The sequence below is a fragment of the Cyclopterus lumpus genome, chromosome 11, assembly GCF_009769545.1.
Source record: "Cyclopterus lumpus isolate fCycLum1 chromosome 11, fCycLum1.pri, whole genome shotgun sequence".
In the NCBI taxonomy this organism is placed as follows: Eukaryota; Metazoa; Chordata; class Actinopteri; order Perciformes; family Cyclopteridae; genus Cyclopterus; species Cyclopterus lumpus.
The window spans coordinates 21,985,237-22,009,089 of NC_046976.1; the positions used below are offsets into that span (position 1 = coordinate 21,985,237).

At 46.1% G+C, this 23,853-nt stretch overlaps 1 protein-coding gene across 1 annotated transcript in view; it reads left to right on the forward strand.

The window, feature by feature from the left end:
• The first annotated feature begins 8,211 nt into the window (after positions 1-8,211).
• LOC117739301 (phosphatidylinositol 4-kinase beta-like) overlaps positions 8,212-23,853 on the forward strand; it is a 31,106-nt gene continuing 15,464 nt past the window's right edge. The window contains exons 1-6 of the mRNA XM_034545627.1: positions 8,212-8,433; positions 13,375-13,855; positions 14,714-15,246; positions 21,052-21,474; positions 21,742-21,969; positions 22,390-22,647. Of these exons, the coding sequence (XP_034401518.1) occupies positions 13,390-13,855; positions 14,714-15,246; positions 21,052-21,474; positions 21,742-21,969; positions 22,390-22,647 (1,908 nt within the window). The 5' untranslated portion in view covers positions 8,212-8,433; positions 13,375-13,389. The remainder of the gene's footprint in view (positions 8,434-13,374; positions 13,856-14,713; positions 15,247-21,051; positions 21,475-21,741; positions 21,970-22,389; positions 22,648-23,853) is intronic.

Here is a 23,853-nt window from a genome sequence, read left to right on the forward strand (position 1 = left end):
TGGGACTTGACTTGGTTCTTGACTTGGGACTTGACTTGGTTCTTGACTTGGGACTTGACTTGGTACTTGACTTGGGACTTGACTTGGTTCTTGACTTGGGACTTGACTTTGTTCTGGACTTGGAACTTGACTTTGGACTTGACTTGGGACTTGACTTGGGACTTGACTTGGTTCTTGACTTGGGACTTGACTTGGTTCTTGACTTGGGACTTGACTTGGGACTTGACTTGGTTCTTGACTTGGGACTTGACTTGGAACTTGACTTGGGACTTGACTTGGTTCATGACTTGGGACTTGACTTGGGACTGGACTTGGTTCTTGACTTGGTACTTGACTTGGGACTGGACTTGGGACTTAGCGGTTTTGACTTATACTTGAAGTGGGATTTTGCTTTGGACTTGGGACTTGTTCATTTTGACTTGCTAGTCTTGACTTGGACTAGTTCTTGACGTGGCTCTTAATCCTCTTGACTCGGGTCTTGACTTGGGACTGGCTGAACTTGAGACCTTACCATTGCAGGTCAAAGACGTGAGAGCAACTCTTTGGGCAAAGTTGCCGGCTGTTGTTGTACAACAAGTTGCCGTCAGCAGCAATCCTCTCTTACTGACTGCATTTACACTTTCAAAAAGCAGAGGAGATGTTTCAAAGTGAAGTGATGCTTTTAATCTTGTTGGGAATCTCGAGTCAATCCAAAAGGTTCCAAATGTTTCCTACCGCAGGACGCTGAACTGGAAATATGACCGTTTGGAAACGTTCTGCACATGAAAAGACGTGAAAGAGTTCGGTGCAAGTCAGTGATTGGAGGAAGCTTTAGTTTGGACCAGTTTGGCCAACCTCCTGGACTGACTGGTCTGACTGGACGTGAGGAGCTCCCTTCAGAATCTGGCAAAGAAAAAAAGAGGTGCAGATGTTTAACAAAGTCCAGATCCAAGAGGAGTTCTAGGAATGGTTCAGAACCAGTTAGTAAAGGCAGGAAAAGTCTAGTCTGGTCCAGGTAGTCCACTTTAGGCCAGTTTGAACTTGTTTGGTCCATTTTGTTCCTGCATGAGGAACCCTGTTCTGAAGGCAGAGGTGGTCGTAGGAATCTTTCACTGTGAAACTAAAAACAGAAACGGGTCAGCTAATCAAAGATTAAAGGATCGGGATTCGGGTAGCGGTGCGTCGACCTTGAAGGATCAGACTCAATGTCACGGCGTCCACTTCCTGTACTGGATCTGTCGGTGGCACTTAAAGCTTCAACCACGAGATGAAACCGGTTCCGGCCTCAGCTTGAAGACGTCAGGTTCAAAGGAAGTAAATAGGAAGTAAACGGGAAGTAAACAGGAAGTACGAGTAGGGCGATCAAGAGACCTTTAATGCTGCGTTCACACCAAATACGATACGTCATATTGGTACAGAGACCATGTGTATAGATATATATATTTATATATTTATACATTTATACATATATATATATATATATATTGTATAATTGTATAAATATCCCATCCATCCATTATCACCCTCTTATCCGGGTCGGGTCACGGTGGCAGCAGGTTCAGCAGGCCGACCCAGGCTTCCCTCTCACCCGCAACACTTTCCAGCTCATTCTGGGGGATCCCGAGGCGTTCCAAGGCCAGCCGGGAGATATAATCCCTCCAGCGTGTCCTCGGTCTTCCCCGGGGCCTCCTACCAGTTGGACGTGCCCGGAAAACCTCTAATGGGAGGCGTCCAGGAGGCATCCTGACTAGATGAACCACCTCAGCTGACTCCTTTGGACACGAAGGAGCAGCGACTCGACTCCGAGCTCCCCCCTGATGTCCGAGCTCCTTACCCTATCTCTAAGGCTGAGCCCGGCCACCCTACAGAGGAAGCTCATTTCGGCCGCTTGTATCAGAGATCTCGTTCTTTCGGTCACGACCCAGAGTTCGTGACCATAGGTGAGGGTTGGAACGTAGACCGACCAGTAAATGGAGAGCTTTGCCTTCCGGCTCAGCTCCCTCTTCACCAAGACGGACCGGTACAGCGCCTGTTTTACTGCTGCAGCCGCACCGATCCGCCTGACGATCTCCCGCTCCACCTTACCCTCACTCGTGAACAAGACCCCGAGATACTTGAACTCCTTCGCTTGGGGTAGGCAGTTTGCCCCCACCTGGAGGGAGCAATCCGCCGGTTTCCGGCAGAGCACCATGGCCTCAGATTTGGAGGTGCTAACTCTCATCCCTGCCGCTTCGCACTCGGCTGCAAAACGCCCCAGTGAATGCTGGAGGTCACGGTCCGAGGAGGCAAACAGGACCACATCATCCGCGAACAGTAGAGAGGCGATCCCGAGACTCCCGAACCGGATCCTCTCCGCCCCCTGGCTGCGCCTAGATATCCTGTCCATGAAGGTCACGAACAGGACCGGTGATAAAGGGCAGCCCTGGCGGAGGCCAACACCCACCGGGAACGTGTCTGACTTACTACCGAGGAGACGAACACAGCTCCTACTGCAGGCGTACAGAGACCGGATGGCCCGTGCCAACGGGTCCGGCACCCCATACTCCCGCAGCACCCCCTACAAAACCCGGTCGAAAGTCTTCTCCAGGTCTACAAAGCACATGTAAACTGGTTGGGCAAACTCCCAGGACCCCTCCAGTAATCTTGCGAGGGTAAAGAGCTGGTCCACTGTTCCACGACCGGGACGGAATCCGCACTGTTCGTCTTGAATCCGAGGTTCGACTAGCGGTCGGAGCCTCCTCTCCAGCACCCTGGCATAAGCTTTTCCCGGGAGGCTGAGCAGTGTGATACCACGATAGTTCGAGCACACTCTCCGGTCCCCCTTCTTGAAGATGGGAACCACCACCCCGGTCTGCCAGTCCATGGGCACTGTTCCCGACCCCCATGCGACACTGAAAAGGCGTGTCAACCAAGACAGCCCAACAATGTCCAGCGCTTTCAGCATCTCAGGGCGGATCTCATCCATCCCTGGCGCCTTGCCACCAAGGAGCTTTTTGACTACCATAGCGACCTCTGCCAGGGATATGGGTGAAACTACCCCAAAGTCTTCCGGCACTACCCCCTCTCCGGTGGACATGTTGGCCGGGTTTAGGAGTTCCTCAAAGTGCTCTTTCCACCGCCACCGAATTCCTCCCATGCCCAAGTTTTAGCCTCCGCGACCATCGCCGCTGCAGCCCTTCTGGCCCGCCGGTACCCGTCTGCTGCTTCAGGAGACCCCTGGGCCAGCCAGGCCCGAAAGGCCTCCTTCTTCAGTTTGACGGCTACCCTCACCCCCGGTGTCCACCACCGGGTTCTCGGGTTGCCGCCACGACAGGCACCGATGACCTTCCGGCCACAGCCCCGAGCAGCCGCGTCCACAATAGAGGCTTTGAACAAGGTCCACTCGGATTCCATGTCCCCAGCCTCCCTCGGGATTTGTGAGAAGTTCTTCCGGAGGTGGGAGTTGAAGACCTCCCGGACAGGATCCTCTGCCAGACGTTCCCAGTTCACCCTCACTACACGTTTGGGCTTGCCAGGTCTTTCTAGCCGACTCCCCCGCCATCTGATTTAACTCACCACCAGGTGGTGATCAGTTGACAGCTCTGACCCTCTCGTTCCCCGGGGAAAGCTCCAACACAGCGGCGCTCAGCCGGGGGCTTGTGAGTATCCCCACTCCCGCCCGGCGCCTCTCACCCTGGGCAACTCCAGAAAAGGACAAAGTCCAACCCTTCTCCAGGAGCTTGGTTCCAGAGCCCATGCTGTGCGTGGAGGTGAGCCCAACTATATCTAGCTAGTACCGCTCCACCTCCTGCACCAGCTCCGGCTCTTTCCCCGCTAGTGAGGTGACGTTCCACGTCCCTAGAGCTAGTCTATGCCGCCGGCGATCGGCCCGCCCAGGTCTCCCGCCTGGCCCGCCGCCCGGTCTACATAGCACCCGACCCCGATAATTCTCCCTGCGGGTGGAGCTCCCCTCCTGGGTCTGGCTCCGGGAGGGTGCCCCTGTTTCCCTTGTCCGGGCAAGGTAGCTTCAGACCGTGGGCTGCTATTCATCAGGGTTTATTGAGGTGCGGTGACGAGGTGAGGTGAGGTGACAAGGTGGGGAGGTGAGGTGGTGAGGTGAGGTGACGAGGTGGGGAGGTGAGGTGGTGAGGTGAGGTGGTGAGGTGAGGTGAGGTGGCGAGGTGAGGTGGTGAAGTGACGAGGCGAGGTGACGAGGTGAGGTGACGAGGCAAGGTGGCGAGGTGACGAGGCGAAGTGGCGAGGTGAGGTGACGAAGCGAGGTGACAAAGCGTGGTGGCGAGGCGAGGTGGTGAGGTGAGGTGACGAGGTGATGTGGCGAGGTGGTGAGGCGAGGTGACGAGGTGATGTGGCGAGGTGGCGAGGCGAGGTGACAAAGCGTGGTGGTGAGGCGAGGTGATGTGGCGAGGTGGCGAGGCGAGGTGACAAAGCGTGGTGGTGAGGCGAGGTGGTGAGGTAAGGTGACGAGGTGATGTGGTGAGGTGGCGAGGCGAGGTGACAAAGCGTGGTGGTGAGGCGAGGTGGTGAGGTGAGGTGACGAGGTGATGTGGTGAGGTGGCGAGGCGAGGTGACAAAGCGTGGTGGTGAGGCGAGGTGGTGAGGTGAGGTGACGAGGTGGCGAGATGCTTGTTCGACTGAGCTGATCCTGGTCAAGCGCTGCGGTTATTGTGCAACAATGATGAAGGTGAAGGTCACCTCCCAAGTGAAGGTCACCTACCAGGTGAAGGTCACCTCCCAGGCTGAACTGAAGGGTTCATTACAGGAGGCCGTTTAGGAACTCTGGGTAATGAAGTCCTGAACACTGAGGCTCACTTTGTGTTCCTGTTGACGCCCTCGTTGCTCTTTAGGACCGTTGCACAGCAGATTTATTATTGTTATTGTTATTGATATTATTGTTGCTGTTCTTCCTGCATGGGTTCTGTGACGTTCTGTCTGCTTTTTTATATTATTCACTTTAAACGTTGGTTTCAACAAAGCTGAAGTTTCTCCTTTAAAAACACACAAGTTAAAGGAACAGTGTGACATTTAGTAACACAATAACACACACACACAATAAGGGATGAGGATAGAGAACAGAGGGATGAGGATAGAGGACAGGGATGAGGATAGAGAACAGAGGGAGGGGGATAGAGAACAGAGGGAGGGGGATAGAGAACAGAGGGAGGGGGATAGAGAACAGAGGGAGGGGGATCGAGGGATGAGGATAGAGAACAGAGGGATGAGGATAGAGGACAGAGGGAGGGGGATAGAGAACAGAGGGAGGGGGATAGAGAACAGAGGGAGGGGGATCGAGGGATGAGGATAGAGAACAGAGGGATGAGGATAGAGGACAGAGGGAGGGGGATAGAGAACAGAGGGAGGGGGATAGAGAACAGAGGGAGGGGGATAGAGAACAGAGGGAGGGGGATCGAGGGATGAGGATAGAGAACAGAGGGAGGGGGATAGAGAACAGAGGGAGGGGGATCGAGGGATGAGGATAGAGAACAGAGGGATGAGGATAGAGGACAGAGGGAGGGGGATAGAGGACAGAGGGAGGGGGATTGAGGGATGAGGATAGAGAACAGAGGGAGGGGGATCGAGGGATGAGGATAGAGAACAGAGGGATGAGGATAGAGGACAGAGGGAGGGGGATCGAGGGATGAGGATAGAGAACAGAGGGATGAGGATAGAGGACAGAGGGAGGGGGATAGAGGACAGGGATGAGGATAGAGAACAGAGGGAGGGGGATAGAGAACAGAGGGAGGGGGATAGAGAACAGAGGGAGGGGGATAGAGAACAGAGGGAGGGGGATCGAGGGATGAGGATAGAGAACAGAGGGAGGGGGATAGAGAACAGAGGGAGGGGGATCGAGGGATGAGGATAGAGAACAGAGGGATGAGGATAGAGGACAGAGGGAGGGGGATAGAGGACAGAGGGAGGGGGATTGAGGGATGAGGATAGAGAACAGAGGGAGGGGGATCGAGGGATGAGGATAGAGAACAGAGGGATGAGGATAGAGGACAGAGGGAGGGGGATCGAGGGATGAGGATAGAGAACAGAGGGATGAGGATAGAGGACAGAGGGAGGGGGATAGAGGACAGGGATGAGGATAGAGAACAGAGGGATGAGGATAGAGGACAGAGGGATGAGGATAGAGGACAGAGGGAGGGGGATCGAGGGATGAGGATAGAGAACAGAGGGATGAGGATAGAGGACAGAGGGAGGGGGATAGAGCGAGAGCAGCTCCTCACGTCCTCAACCTGCAGGCCACCTGCTCTTAGAAAGGGGAGGGGCTTAGCTGGTTGCAATCTGCCACGTCACCACTAGATGTCACTCCAACGTACACACTGTCTCTTTAACCCCCCCACCCCCCCCCCATGTTTGGTTCGGACGCCACAATAATCAGTGAAATGCACCTTTTGTTTTCATGCAGCCTGTTTTGTTTACTTGTTTGCTTGTTTGTTGTGATGGGAGACGGAGGACGTAACTTTAATGTGGACCCTGAGCGACTGGAATAAAGGAACAGGCGGTCACTGGCAGAAAACTGTTTCACACTTTTACTTTCTTCCTCTCCTTCTGTTGCCTCCTTTCCTCTCTCCTTCATTTGCTTCTCTTCCTTTCGTTTAATGGAATTTTTCTCTTTACCTTTTACTTCCTTTCCTTCAGTTTCTTCGTTTCCTTGTCCTCCTTTCCTTTCTTTCACTTCTGTCCTTTCCTTTTGTCTCTTCCTATCCTTGCTTTTCTTTTCCTTCTCTTCCTTTTGTCTTTCCTATCCTTGCTTTTCTTTTCCTTCTCTTCCTTTTGTCTCTTCCTATCCTTGCTTTTCTTTTCCTTCTCTTCCTTTTGTCTTTCCTATCCTTGCTTTTCTTTTCCTTCTCTTCCGTTCTAGTCAACTTCCCTCCTTTGTGTCCTCCTTACTTTTTTCTTCTTCTTCCTTTCTTTCATTTCTTTCTTTCCTTTTTCAATGTATTTATCTTTTCCACTTTTCCTTTCCTTTTCTCGCTTCCTTTCTTTTCAATCGTGTCTTTTCCTTCTCTTTCTTCCTTTTCCCTATTTTTTGTCCTTTCCTTGTCTTCTTTCCCTTCTCTCCTTTTCTTTCTTTTTGTCTTTCTTCCAGTTGTTTCTCTTATTTAAATTAAATGTCATGTTACTTTATTTTTCTTTCATCCCCCTCTCTTCTTTTCTTTTAGTTTGACTTTCTCCCTGTCCTTTCCTACTTTGTCCTTGTGTCCTTCCCTTAAATATGCTCCTGTTGTTTCCTCTCTCAGTCACTGGGCGGCGCTCTTTCTTAAGTTTGAACATTACTAAACTTATTATTATTAACTATTATTTACCAGCTCATATTTATCACAGTATTCATACTGTGTACTACAATAACAACGTAAACAAATAATATAAATATACTATAATGTATTTGTACACTGTTTACTTATTGTACTCTACTGTTATATATTATATTATTTGTATTGGTTTAGGTTAAAAGAAAACTAAAAACGGAGGAAATTAAATAATCCTAAAATATATATATTTACAAAAAATAGATGAAAAAAAACTAAATGTGACCAAATTCAGAGTATAATTTAAATGTTTTTGAAGGAAACTTTGTGTTTGTTTTATTGATTGATATATAATAAAATCAATCATTAAGTCTTGGTCCAAACTAAACGAAAACCAGAATCTCAACCAGAACCAGCTGCTCAGTCAAGTTAACTGGAGTTAAACCGGAACCGACCTGGTCCCTTCTTCAAAATAAAAGCTTTGCTGTTGAAAAGAATTAAAATGCAAAAACATTCAACAAAAGATTTCATTATCTGAAATAAAAAGGCAGCGCGAGGGAGCTAAATAAATATATATTTAACAAATTGAAATACATAAACTGCCAATAATAATAATGTGGAAGTTCTTAATCACATTATTCAAGTAAAATTAGGAATAAATATAGCTGCAGATGCATTTTATGTCGACCAACTAATATTTGTTTCAGTTTTAAGCTTCATAAAATTAATGAACTCTATAATTTACATACATATATACTGTTATTTAAAAAAAAATGTTATAATGTTTGACATTCTTCAAATGACACCAACCTATGAATCTGGAAACGATGCTTACAATATATTCATTATTGTTTTAGTATTATTTTATCTAGTTTTAAAAGATGAAAATGTTTATTAAAGCACATTTATTTTACGGTCACATACAGTTAAAAAAAAGAAAGAAATCCCTTTGTATTAACATCTTTATTGTGAAAGGATTAACCGGAAGTGCCGTTGTTTCGCACTGCGGCTGTCTTCACGGATGTTGCGTCACGAGTCCAGCCGAGGCGAGCGGAGCCAGGCCAAAGTACCCGGACCAGATGGACCGCTTCCTAGCCTGAGACCCTGGACCGTGACCAGGACTAAAGACCCGAACTAGATCCTGGATCAGAGACCTCGATCCAACCCGGAAACCAAGCCCGAGTCTCCGGACATTTGACCGGTAGGTCTTCTTCTTCTGCTCCTTCTTTCCGCCTGACTCTTCTTCTCCGGTGTGTTTGTGTTCGTGTTGTCCGGTGGTTCCGGAGGAGAGAGCCGGGCTGCGGGCCTTCTGCAGCCCGGCTCTCTCCTCCTTCCTCCGGCTTGTTTTCATCAGGAGGGAGCGGCTCTGCTCCTCCTCCTGTAAATACTCTCTTAAATGTGTGAATACTCTCTTAAATGTGTGAATACTCTCTTAAATGTGTGAATACTCTCTTAAATGTGTGAATACTCTCTTAAACGTGTGAATACTCTTACATGTGTAAATACTGTGTGAATACTCTCTCAAATGTGTGAATACTCTCTTAAATGTGTAAATACTCTCTTAAATGTGTAAATACTTTCGTAAATACTCTCTTAAATGTGTGAATACTCTCTTAAATGTGTAAATACTCTCTTAAATGTGTAAATACTCTCTTCAATGTGTGAATACTCTCTTAAATGTGTAAATACTTTCGTAAATACTCTCTTAAATGTGTAAATACTCTCTTAAATGTGTGAATACTCTCTTAAATGTGTAAATACTCTCTTAAATGTGTGAATACTCTTACATGTGTAAATACTGTGTGAATACTCTCTTAAATGTGTGAATACTCTCTTGAATGTGTAAATACTCTCTTAAATGTGTAAATACTCTCTTCAATGTGTAAATACTCTCTTAAATGTGTAAATACTTTCGTAAATACTCTCATAAATGTGTGAATACCTCTCTTAAATGTGTGAATACTCTTACATGTGTAAATACTGTGTGAATACTCTCTTAAATGTGTGAATACTCTCTTGAATGTGTAAATACTCTCTTAAATGTGTAAATACTCTCTTCAATGTGTAAATACTCTCTTAAATGTGTAAATACTTTCGTAAATACTCTCATAAATGTGTGAATACTCTCTTAAATGTGTGAATACTCTTACATGTGTAAATACTGTGTGAATACTCTCTTAAATGTGTGAATACTCTCTTGAATGTGTAAATACTCTCTTAAATGTGTAAATACTCTCTTCAATGTGTAAATACTCTCTTAAATGTGTAAATACTTTCGTAAATACTCTCATAAATGTGTGAATACCTCTCTTAAATGTGTAAATACTCTCTTCAATGTGTAAATACTCTCTTCAATGTGTAAATACTCTCTTAAATGTGTAAATACTCTCTTCAATGTGTAAATACTCTCTTAAATGTGTAAATACTTTCGTAAATACTCTCATAAATGTGTGAATACCTCTCTTAAATGTGTAAATACTCTCTTCAATGTGTAAATACTCTCTTCAATGTGTAAATACTCTCTTAAATGTGTAAATACTTTCGTAAATACTCTCTTAAATGTGTGAATACTCTCTTAAATGTGTAAATACGTTCGTAAATACTCTCTTAAATGTGTGAATACTCTCTTAAATGTGTAAATACTTTCGTAAAAACTCTCTTAAATGTGTGAATACTCTCTTAAATGTGTAATTACTCTCTTTAATGTGTAAATACTCTCTTAAATGTGTAAATACTCTCGTAAATACTCTCTTAAATGTGTAAATACTTTCGTAAATACTCTCTCAAATGTGTGAATACTCTCTTAAATGTGTAAATACTCTCGTAAATACTCTCTTAAATGTGTAAATACTCTCTTAAATGTGTAAATACTTTCGTAAATACTCTCTCAAATGTGTAAATACTTTCGTAAATACTCTCTCAAATGTGTGAATACTCTCTTAAATGTGTAAATACTCTCGTAAATACTCTCTTAAATGTGTAAATACTCTCTTAAATGTGTAAATACTCTCGTAAATACTCTCTTAAATGTGTAAATACACTCGTAAATATGTAAATACTCTCTTAAATGTGTAAATACTCTCGTAAATACTTTCTTAAATGTGTAAATACTCTCTTAAATGTGTAAATACTCTCGTAAATGTGTAAATACTCTCTGGTACTGTGAGTGTACCTCCTCAGATGTGGTAGCATTTCATAATACTAGGATCTGGAGTTTAAACTAGCATGTGTGCAGTTTTATTCGTCTATTTGTGGGGTTTTATCTCCTGTTATGTTTCCATAATATGTATTTACTTTATGGTGCTTGACTGACACTGCTGTCATAAGTAATACTCCTACTCCTATAACACTAGTACAATACTCCTATAATACCAGTACAATACTCCTATAATACCAGTACAATACTCCTATAATACCAGTACAATACTCCTATAACACTAGTACAATACTCCTATAATACCAGTACAATACTCCTATAACACTAGTACAATACTCCTATAATACCAGTACAATACTCCTATAACACTAGTACAATACTCCTATTATACTCTTACATGTGTAAATACTGTGTGAATACTCTCTTAAATGTGTGAATACTCTCTCAAATGTGTGAATACTCTCTTAAATGTGTGAATACTCTCTTAAATGTGTGAATACTCTTACATGTGTAAATACTGTGTGAATACTCTCTTAAATGTGTGAATACTCTCTTAAATGTGTAAATACTCTCTTAAATGTGTAAATACTCTCTTAAATGTGTGAATACTCTCTTAAATGTGTAAATACTCTCGTAAATACTCTCTTAAATGTGTGAATACTCTCTTAAATGTGTAAATACTTTCGTAAATACTCTCTTAAATGTGTGAATACTCTCTTAAATGTGTAAATACTCTCTTAAATGTGTAAATACTTTCGTAAATACTCTCTTAAATGTGTGAATACTCTATTAAATGTGTGAATACCAGTACAATACTCCTATAACACTAGTACAATACTCCAATAATACCAGTACAATACTCATATAACACTAGTACAATACTCCAATAATACCAGTACAATACTCTCATAATACCAGTACAATACTCCTATAACACTAGTACAATACTCCAATAATACCAGTACAATACTCCAATAATACCAGTACAATACTCCTATTATACCAGTACAATACTCCTATAATACCAGTACAATACTCCTATAATACCAGTACAATACCTCTATTATACCAGTACAATACTCCTATAACACTAGTATAATACTCCTATTATACCAGTACAATACTCCTATAACACTAGTACAATACTCCTATAATACCATTACAATACTCCTATAACACTAGTACAATACTCCAATAATACCAGTACAATACTCTCATAATACCAGTACAATACTCCTATAATACCAGTACAATACTCCTATAATACCAGTACAATACTCCTATAATACCATTACAATACTCCTATAATACCAGTACAATACTCATTATACCAGTACAATACTCCTATAATACCAGTACAATACTCCTATAATACCAGTACAATACTCATTATACCAGTACAATACTCCTATAATACCAGTACAATACTCCTATAATACCAGTACAATACTCATTATACCAGTACAATACTCCAATAATACCAGTACAATACTCTCATAATACCATTACAATACTCCTATAATACCAGTACAATACTCATTATACCAGTACAATACTCCAATAATACCAGTACAATACTCCAATAATACCAGTACAATACTCCTATAATACCAGTACAATACTCCTATTATACCAGTACAATACTCCAATAATACCAGTACAATACTCATTATACCAGTACAATACTCCTATAATACCATTACAATACTCCTATAATACCAGTACAATACTCATTATACCAGTACAATACTCCAATAATACCAGTACAATACCTCTATTATACCAGTACAATACTCCTATAACACCAGTACAATACTCCAATAATACCAGTACAATACCTCTATTATACCAGTACAATACTCCTATAATACCAGTACAATACTCCAATAATACCAGTACAATACTCCAATAATACCAGTACAATACTCCTATTATACCAGTACAATACTCCAATAATACCAGTACAATACTCCTATAATACCAGTACAATACTCCTATAATACCAGTACAATACTCCTATTATACCAGTACAATACTCCAATAATACCAGTACAATACTCCTATAATACCAGTACAATACCTCTATTATACCAGTACAATACTCCTATAACACCAGTACAATACTCCAATAATACCAGTACAATACTCTCATAATACCAGTACAATACTCCAATAATACCAGTACAATACTCCTATAATACCAGTACAATACCTCTATTATACCAGTACAATACTCCAATAATACCAGTACAATACTCTCATAATACCAGTACAATACTCCAATAATACCAGTACAATACTCCTATAATACCAGTACAATACTCCCATAATACCAGTACAATACTCCCATAATACTAGTACAATACTCCCATAATACCAGTACAATACTCCCATAATACTAGTACAATACTCCCATAATACTAGTACAATACTCCCATAATACCAGTACAATACTCCCATAATTCTAGTACAATACTCCTAATACCATGCCAATACTTGTCCAATACTCCCATAATAGTAATACTATGTACTATGTGTGTGTGTGTGTGTGTGTATTCCTGTACAACTGGTTTGATTTTATGGATTTTATGAATTTTAACGGTTTATATCACAGTATAATTATGTATATAGGAAGGTAACGGTTTATATCACAGTATAATTATGTATATAGGAAGGTAACGGTTTATATCACAGTATAATTATTGTATATAGGAAGGGAACGGTTTATATCACAGTATAATTATTGTATATAGGAAGGTAACGGTTTATATCACAGTATAATTATGTATAGGAAGGTAACGGTTTATATCACAGTATAATTATGTATAGGAAGGTAACGGTTCTTGTAATATATTCAATTCATGCAGCTACTACTACACTCTACTTTTTACTGTACTACATCTCAGAGGTACATGTTGTACTTGTACGTACAGTATTTCATCACATGACCGATGACACGGTTTCTCTCTCTGTGCCTTTCTTTAGGTCCGCTCCTCCAAAATGGCCGACGCCGAGGTCTCCTTGTCCCCGGCACTGCGGCCGCTCCACCTTAGCCCCTCCCACTCGGCCCCACCCCCTCCTCCTGCCTCCTCCTCCTCCCCCACTACCTTCTCCTGCCCATCCTCCCCCTCCAGCGCCTCTTCTTCCTCCTCCTCTTCCTCCTCTTCCTCTTGTTCCGAGAGCTCCTCTGATTGCCCCGTCCATCACCATCACCACCACCATCACCTCCGCCCCCAGCTCCAGCTGCCCCCGCCCCCCCACAGCGAGCAGCCGTCCTCCCCCAGCGCGAGCCCCCGCAGCTCCAGCCCCAGCGGCAGCATCGGCAGCACCGGCAGCCTCGGCAGCAGCGCCAGCGAGGGCATCGGAAGCAGCGGCATGTCGAGCGGCGCCGACGCCCGAGGCCCCAGCCCCCCGCTGGACATCATCTCGGAGGACGCCATGGAGATGGACCTGGGGGTCGACCAAGGTACCGACACTGCACATTGTTGTACATGACCTTTCAAGCTGCGGGTAGGAACTTTAATTGTATGTTGGTTCTGGTGCCCCCTGTGGACTAAAGTGGTAGTGTTGGTTCTGGGGCCCCCTGTGGACTAAAGTGGTAGTGTTGGTTCTGGGGCCCCCTGTGGACTAAAGTGGTAGTGTTGGTTCTGGCGCCTCCTGTGGACTAAAGTGGTAGTGTTGGTTCTGACGCCCCCTGTGGACTAAAGTGGTAGTGGTGGTTCTGACGCCCCCTGTGGACTAAAGTGGTAATGTTGGTTCTGGTGCCCCCTGTGGACTAAAGTGGTAGTGTTGGTTCTGGTTCCCCCTGTGGACTAAAGTGGTAGTGTTGGTTCTGGCGCCCCCTGTGGACTAAAGTGGTAGTGTTGGTTCTGGTGCCCCCTGTGGACTAAAGTGGTAGTGTTGGTTCTGGTGCCCCCTGTGGACTAAAGTGGTAGTGTTGGTTCTGGCGCCTCCTGTGGACTAAAGTGGTAGTGTTGGTTCTGGCGCCTCCTGTGGACTAAAGTGGTAGTGTTGGTTCTGGTGCCCCCTGTGGACTAAAGTGGTAGTGTCTCTGAGCACCAGGGTCCCTTTAGAAAACCTCATTGTACTGCAGCGGGGTCTAACAGTCTGCCCCTCTCAATCTTGGTTCTGGTTCTCCCGTGCCCCCCTTCCCTCCACTGGGTCCAGCAACACGTTCTAGGAAAAGGTTCCACAAACTCCTGAATAAACAGGATAATCAGGAGTTTAGTTGGAACTCGCTCACCCGGTTGTTTGTTTGTTTGTGTCCAGTCTGAAAGTTTGTGCTCATGAATAATCTGAAGCTCTCCTTGTTTTCTTCTTCCAGTGATCGACCCAGAAGTGGCTCTGAAGGCTTGCCAGGAAGTTCTTCTCAAGGTCAAGCTGCAGAACAGGGAAGTGCCGGAACAGCAACCAGTTGACAACAAGCAACAACAACAACACTTCACAGAGTCAACGGAGGGCTCCACACTACAGTGGCATGTCAGCCCGGACACCAGCTCCATCAAAGAGGAAGATGAGGAGGAGGAAGAGGGGAGATCTGGGGTGGCCGGAGCAAAACAAGGCGGTACATCCCAGCGAGACGCACCTCCTTCAGCCCGACCGGAGTCTTCTTCGCTGCTGTCGGCGGCATCGGCATCGAAGCAGTCGTGGCTGCTGCGCCTGTTCGAGTCCAAGCTGTTTGACGTTTCCATGGCGATCTCCTACCTGTACAAGTCAAAGGAGCCGGGGGTACAGGCCTACATTGGGAACCGCCTCTTCAGCTTCCCCGACAGCGAGGTGGACTTCTACCTGCCGCAGCTGCTCAACATGTACGTGCACATGGACACCGAGGTGGGCGATGCCATCAGACCATACCTGGTGAGTCCTCCAGGTGACTGTATGGAGAACCATTGTATCCGCTCAGGGTCTTAAAGCAGCTCATTAGTTTAGTTTTACAGGTGTGCTCCCGTCCTCAACCTGTGAGGGGAGCAGCTGGTGGTCTGGCCCTTAACATAAACGTTAAGCCACGACTCTTTGGAGGTTTAGTTTTGGCAATCCGGTGGCAGGAATACATGGCGCCCTGGCATGCCGATCACAACCCAGTGACTAAATGTAAATAACGGGGGAAATGTATTAAATACAGACATGGAGCTCTTATTGCTGCCCTGCTTCTGGAAGAGCAACTTATCCACCCGCAGTGGTTAAGTCAGTGGTAAAGTAGGAAAGACAGATTTGATTGGCATTGACGAGCAGTGCAAGTTGTCTAGGAACCCCCCGAAACACGCGGTAGGAGTATCAGCTTCAATACCAGCTCAACAGAAGGGTTTCGATAGGCCAGAAAGAATGCAGCTTTTTTAGTATTGAAGGAGCTCAAGATGACCACGGAGAAGGACTTCCAGTTGGCCTCTAGAAGTTCTGACAAACCCTCAGATGACTCAGAAGGAAGAGGTGGGATCTTGTCCGCTGACAGTAGACAATGTCGTTCGGTGGAAAGACCATTTTCAGGGGCTCCAGAACCCGATAGACGTTCCATGGAGAAGGCGTAGTCAGAGGACTTGTGTGGAGGAGGTCTCTGAGGTAGTTGAAAAGCAGGTTGTTGGTTCCCATTCTTTTTAAAATAGATGCACCTCAAAGTATCGAACCCCCCCTGCACCGTAAAGGTAAGCCATGTTACCGGAGAGGAGGCTTTGAGCTGAACATCTCTTCAAAGACCTCCGGTTGACGTCACTGCGTCCACGGTTCTACAACATTCTGGAGGGGGTTGATATCCCTTGTGGTCCGGGGTCCTCAGCATCAACCAGGACTGAGGCCCCCGATCTTAATTTTTCAATTCAATTCAGTTTATTTTGTATAGCCCAATATCACAAATTACAAATTTGCCTCAGAGGGCTTTACAATCTGTACACATACGACATCCCTGACCTTTGACCTCACATCGAATCAGGAAAAACTCCCCAAAAATAACCTTTGACAGGGAAAAAGGGAAGAAACCTTCAGGAGAGCAACAGAGGAGGATCCCTCTCCCCGGATGGACAGAAGAATAGATGTCATGTGACCAGATGAACAGAGTTACAAAGTTACATAAACACATTACATGAATATGACAATGTATGAATGGAACTCCAATCCATGAAACAGAAGGAGGTAGAGAGGAGGGGGGCGGGGCATCAGCAGGGCCAATGGGAGGCCGGCTCACCAGGCTTCAGACACCTCCAGGTCCAATGGACCCTATGAGACGTGAAGTCACAACGACTCCGGGGAGGAAGCAGAGTTAATAAGGTGCAATGGAGAGATGTAAATTCATCCATAAGGAGAGAGAGAAGAGGAGATAGGTGCTCAGTGTATCCTAAAACATCCCCCAGCAGCCTATAAGCCTATAGCAGCATATCAAGGGGCTGGACCAGGGCAAACCTGATTCAGCCCTAACTATAAGCACTATTAAAGAGGAAAGTCTTAAGTCTATTCTTGAATGAGGTGACTGTGTCTGCCTCCAGGACTGAAAGTGGAAGCTGGTTCCATAAAAGAGGAGCTTGATAACTGAAGGCTCTGGCTCCCATCCTACTTTTTAGGACTCTAGGAACCACAAGTAGCCCCACATTTAGTGAGCAGCTCTCTAGTGGGGCAATATGGTACTACAAGCTCCTTAAGATATGATGGTGCATCACCAATCAAGGCTTTGTAGGTGAGGAGAAGAATTTTAAATGTGATTCCTGATTTTACAGGGAGCCAGTGCAGAGCAGCTAATACAGGAGTCATGTGATCTCTTTTCTTAGTTTTTGTGAGTACACGAGCTGCAGCATTCTGGATCAACTGGAGGGATTTAAGAGACTTATTAGAGCAGCCTGATAATAAGGAGTTGCAGTAATCTAGTCTGGAAGTAACAAACGCGTGAACCAGCTTTTCTGCATCTTTTTGAGACAAGATGTGCCTGATTTTTGAAATGTTACGTAGATGAAAAAATGAAATCCTTGAGATTTGCTTAACGTGGAGTTAAAGGACAAGTCTCGGTCAGAGATTACTAGAGATTCTCTACAGTGGTGTTGGATGCCAGGGCAATGCCATCTACAGAAACCACATCACCAGATCATTGATCTCTGAGGTGTTCAGGGCCAGTAAAATAACTTCAGTTTTGTCTGAGTTTAACATCAGGAAGTTGCAGGTCATCCATGTTTTTATGTCTTTAAGACATTCTTGAATTTTAGCGAGCTGGTTGGTCTCCTCTGGTTTGATCCATAGATATAATTGAGTATCATCTGCATAGCAATGAAAGTTTATGGAGTGTTTCCGGATAATGTTGCTTAAAGGAAGCATATATAAGGTAAATAAAATTGGTCCAAGCACAGAACCTTGTGGAACTCCGTGATTAACGTTGGTGGTCATTGAGGCTTCATCGTCTACAAATACAAATTGAGATCGATCTGATAAATAGGATTTAAACCAACTTAGTGCGGTACCTGAAATGCCAATCGACTGATCCAGTCTCTGTAATAGGATGTCATGATCAATGGTGTCGAACGCAGCACTAAGGTCTAACAAGACCAGTACAGAGATGAGTCCTTTATCAGCACTAAGGTCTAACAAGACCAGTACAGAGATGAGTCCTTTATCAGCACTAAGGTCTAATAATACCAGTACAGAGATGAGTCCTTTATCAGCACTAAGGTCTAACAAGACAAGTACAGAGATAAGTCCTTTATCAGCACTAAGGTCTAACAAGACCAGTACAGAGATGAGTCCTACTTTCTGAAGGATCTTAGAGAGGAAGGGAAGGTTAGAGATCGGTCTGTAGTTAGCCAACATCTCTGGATTAAGAGTGGTCTTCTTCAGGAGAGGTTTAATTACAGCTACTTTGAAGGAATGTGGTACATGGCCTGTTAGCAAAGACACATTAACAATATCCAGCAGAGAGGTGCCAATTAAAGGCAACACGTCTTTAAGCAGCCTCGTTGGGATGGGGTCTAAGAGACAGGTAGACGGTTTAGAAGTAGAAACCGTTGAAGACAATTGGTCTAGGTTAATGGGAGAAAAGCTATCCAAATATACACCAGGGCATACAGCCGTTTCCAAGGCCATTCCTCTTGATGACAGATCGGCAGTAGTTGAGGGCAAGAGATCATCAATCTTGCCTCTAATAGTTCAAATCTTTTCATTGAAGAAGTTCATGAAGTCATTACTACTGAGGTCTATAGGAATACACGGCTCCACAGAGCTGTGACTCTCTGTCAGCCTGGCTACAGTGCTAAAGAGATCCCTGGGGTTGTTCTTATTTTTCTCTATTACTGATGAGTAATAGGCTGCTCTGGCATTACGGAGAGCCTTTTTATATGTTTTAAGACTATCTCTCCAAACTAAGCGTGATTCTTCCAGATTGGTGGAACGCCATATGCTTTAAAGCTTTCGTGAAGTTTGCTTTAGGTCGTGGGTCTGAGGGTTCTACCAGGGAGCAAACCTCCTTTGCCTCACTGTCTTCTTCTTCAGTGGGGCTATCGAGTCTAGTGTCATTCTCAGTGAGCCTGTAGCACTATCGACAAGATGATCAATCTGGGACGGACTAAAGTTAGCACAGGAGTCCTCCGTCACATTGAGACGTGGTATTGAATCAAATGCAGAAGGAATCTCTTCTTTAAATGTAGCTACAGCACTGTCAGTTAGACATCTGGTGTAGAAACTTTTGACTAACGGTGTACACTCCGGGAGTATGAACTCAAAAGTTATGAGGTAATGGTCTGACAGAAGAGGGTTCTGTGGGAAGACCTCCAAATGCTCAATGTCAATGCCATATGTAAGAACAAGGTGGAGGGTGTGGCCAAAGCAGTGAGTGGGTTTCTGTACTCTCTGACAGAAGCCAATCGAGTCCAACAATGAGATAAATGCAGTATTAAGGCCATCATTATCAACATCCACATGAATATTAAAATCTCCTACAATAATAACCTTATCACTTTTAAGGACTAAACTTGATAAACACTCTGAACATTCAGATATAAATTCTGAATATGGACCTGGTGGCCGGTACAGTATAACAAATAGAATTGGCTGTAATGTTTTCCAGGTTGGATGTGAAAGACTAAGAACAAGGCTTTCAAATGAGTTGTAGTTTAGTTTAGGTTTAGGATTCATTAATAGGCTTGAGTCAAAGATGGCTGCTACTCCACCTCCTCGGCCGGTGCCTCGAGGAATGTGAGTATTAATAAGACTTGGAGGAGTTGATTCATTTAGGCTGACATATTCTTCATGGCTCAGCCAGGTTTCAGTAAGACACAATAAATCAATGTGATTGTCTGATATTAAATCATTTACTAATACAGCTTTAGATGACAGAGATCTAATATTTAGGAGTCCACATTTAATTCTCCTGTTTTGTTGCACTTTTGCAGTAGTGATGTTAACCTGTATGAGGTTATTTTGTATGACTCCTCTTCTGGTTACTTTTGATTTAATTAATTTAAGTGGCCGTGGGACAGACACAGTCTCTATAGAGTTAAGGTTAAGGGTGGGTAACTGCTCCAATGGAAGTGCAGAGAAGGGTGGAAGACTACAACTCTGCTTCTGCTTCCTGATCTGAACTCTGGGTCATGGATTAAGTCCGTTAATCAACTTGGCCATGTTCACAGAAATGAGACGCGCTCCATCCCAAGTGGGATGAATGCCGTCTCGACTCATCAGATCAGGCTTTCCCCAGAAAGTCTTCCAGTTATCTATGTAGCCCACATTGTTTGCTGGGCACCACCTGGACAACCAGCGGTTGAATGACGACATGCGGCTATACATGTCATCATTGATCAGATTGGGGAGAGGGCCAGAGAAAACTACGGTGTCCGACATTGTCTTGGCATAAGTACACACCGATTCCACATTAATTTTAGTGACCTCCGACCGCCGCAGTCGGGAGTCATTACCGCCGGCGTGTATTATAATCTTACTGTAACTACGCTCATCTTTAGCCAGCAGTTTTAAACAAGATTCAATGTCGCCCGCTCTGGCCCCCGGGATGCATATGACTTTGGTCCCTGGCTTCCCTATCTTCACGTTTCTGACTATGGAGCTACCTATAACCAGAGTGGGTTTCTCAGCGGGTGCGTCGCTGAGTGGGGAAAACTGGTTCGAAACGTGAAGAGGTTGGTGGTGCTCAGTGGGCTTCTGTTTAGACTTAAAACCCCTTGGAACAGTCACCCAGCCATCCGGCTGCTCGGGGGCTGCCGGTGGACAGCTAACAGAGGCTAATGCTAAAGGCTCCGCACCGGCTATGGGGGGAGGCGGGCTAACTAGCGTAACTGTCTGAGCTTCAATGGTGCGGAGCTGTGCATCTAACCCACTTAGAACTGCCTCCAACCAGCAAATGAACTACACTTGTTGCATGTACCGTTATCATTAAGGGAGGCAGAGGAATAGCGCTACATGAGACACTCTGAGCAAGAGAGAGGGGGAGGGGGAGAAGAAAACATTGCGAGCTGCTAAGCTGGCAACCGGAAGTGATGCAATACGCTTACCGGAAGAGAGAGAGCGATGCGTTCAGGAACCTCACGAGATTTAGACAGTCGGGATCAGAAGGCAGGTAAGTTTACCGGGGGTCAGCAACTCAGATAGACTCTCAACATGTAATCTCATAGAGACAGGTATGTGATCTGTTGTTAATGTGATGTTCTGTGTCCCAACACTGAAGTTTTTGTCCTTCTGTCTCAGATCTACCGCTGCACAGGAGGCATCACCTTCTCCCTGCTGACGGCCTGGCTGTTGGGAGCTTACTCCTCCGACATGCACATCTCCACCCAGCGTCACTCCCGAGGCACCAAACTCCGAAAACTCATCCTGTCCGACGAGCTCAAACCTGCGGCTCCTCCGCCGGACGCTCACAGAGCCGCTTCCGCCTCGCCGTCCCACCACCGCTGCCACCGGAGGCACAACAGCAGCAATGCGGAGTCCGCCTCCTCCTTCTCTCCGGGCGACCCCACCCCCGACAGCCCCACCCCGGGGGAGGGGTTTGTTTCCCCGTCCAGGAGGACCCACCAGAGATCCAAGTCGGACGCCACCACGGCCGGCAGCGGGCCTGGATCCGGCCTCCGACGGACAGGAAGTAACCCAAAAGGGGAAGCTGTCCACGAGGAGGTTAGGACCCTACTTTTATATTCATCTCATCGTCTTTGAGGCCGTTACAACTTTCAGTATTTGAGTATAAAATGAGCACTATAAATTCTGAACGATAATCAATAATGAATTTATATTCATATAAAATAAATCGTATAAAACGAAACATTGAAAAAACACAGAAAAAACATTTAAACACAGGAAGTACACAGATATAATCACTTCCTGTTCACTGGTTGATGAAAAACAAGATGGCGGCGGCCAACACTTGACTTCCTGTCGTTGCAGCCGGAGCGCCTGCGTCCTCAGAGGGAGCTGGTGAAGTCGCTGCTCGGCATCGGGAAGCGTTTGGCGACGCTGCCGACCAAAGAGCAGAAGACCCATCGGCTGATCTCAGAGCTGTCGATGCTCAACCACAAGCTGCCGGCCCGAGTCTGGCTGCCCACCGCCGAGCGGCAGCACCACGTCTGCCGGATCCCCAACACTCAGGCCGTGGTGCTCAACTCCAAAGACAAGGTGACGCCAGCGAGGCGTTTACTGACGGCCAGTTATTCCCAGTGTTTCACACCTGTGAGGACATAGCTAGCCTAGCTTAGCACAGAGACTGGAAACCAGTGGAAACTGTTAGCCTAGCTTAGCACAGAGACTGGAAGCAGGTAAAAGCTGTTAGCCTAGCTTAGCACAGAGACTGGAAGCAGGTGGAAGCTCTTTGACTAGCTTAGCACGGAGATTGGAAGCAGCTGGCAGCTGTTAGCCTAGCTTAGCACATAGACTGCAAACAGCTGTTGGCTTAGTTTAGCACAGAGACTGGAAACAGGTGGAAGCTCTGTGACTAGCTTAGCACTAAGACTGGAAGCAGGTGGAAACAGCAAAGCATGAGCTAACTCGCTAACATTTGTGCCCTCATCGTGAACTAGCTGGGTTCTGGCTCCTCAGGCTCCGTACCTCATCTACGTGGAGGTGTTGGAGTGCGAGAGCTTCGAGACGTCTCCGGTTCCCGTCCGGATCCCGGAGACGAGGATCCGCTCGGCTCGGTCCGCGGAGAACCTGGACTGTGGCGTCGCTGCGGCTAACGCTAACTGTGGCGGCGTGATGACATCGGAGCACCGAGCGGGAAGTTTCTCCACCGTCCCGAACTACGACAACGACGACGAGGCGTGGGCCACCGACGACATCGGACAGCTGCAGGTGGAGGTGAGGCCGTAGTTATCACACACACATACACATATATATATATATATATATATATATATATATATATATATATATATATATATATATATATATATATGTGTATATATATATGTGTATATATATATATATATATATATCCATCCATCCATCCATCCATGATCACCCGCTTATTCGGGGTCGGGTCGCGGTGGCAGCAGGTTCAGCAGGCCGACCCAGGCCTCCCTCTCACCCGCAACACTTTCCAGCTCATTCTGGGGGATCCCGAGGCGTTCCAAGGCCAGCCGGGAGATATAATCCCTCCAGCGTGTCCTCGGTCTTCCCTGGGGCCTCCTACCAGTTGGACGTGCCTGGAAAACCTCTAATGGGAGGCGTCCAGGAGGCATCCTGACTAGATGAACCACCTCAGCTGACTCCTTTGGACACGAAGGAGCAGCGACTCGACTCCAAGCTCCCCCCTGATGTCCGAGCTCCTTACCCTATCTCTAAGGCTGAGCCCGACCCAGAGTTTGTGACCATAGGTGAGGGTTGGAACGTAGACCGACCAGTAAATGGAGAGCTTTGCCTTCCGGCTCAGCTCCCTCTTCACCAAGACGGACCGGTACAGCGCCTGTTTTACTGCTGCAGCCGCACCGATCCGCTTGTCGATCTCCCGCTCCACCTTACCCTCACTCGTGAACAAGACCCCGAGATACTTGAACTCCTTCGCTTGGGGTAGGCAGTTTGCCCCCACCTGGAGGGAGCAATCCGCCGGTTTCCGGCAGAGCACCATGGCCTCAGATTTGGAGGTGCTAACTCTCATCCCTGCCACTTCGCACTCGGCTGAAAAACGCCCCAGTGAATGCTGGAGGTCACGGTCCGAGGAGGCAAACAGGACCACATCATCCGCAAACAGCAGAGAGGCGATCCCGAGACTCCCGAACCGGATCCTCTCCGCCCCCTGGCTGCGCCTAGATATCCTGTCCATGAAGGTCACGAACAGGACCGGTGATAAAGGGCAGCCCTGGCGGAGGCCAACACCCACCGGGAACGTGTCTGACTTACTACCGAGGAGACGAACACAGCTCCTACTGCAGGCGTACAGAGACCGGATGGCCCGTGTCAACGGGTCCGGCACCCCATACTCCCGCAGCACCCCCCACAAAAACCCCCGAGGGACCCGGTCGAAAGCCTTCTCCAGGTCTACAAAGCACATGTAAACTGGTTGGG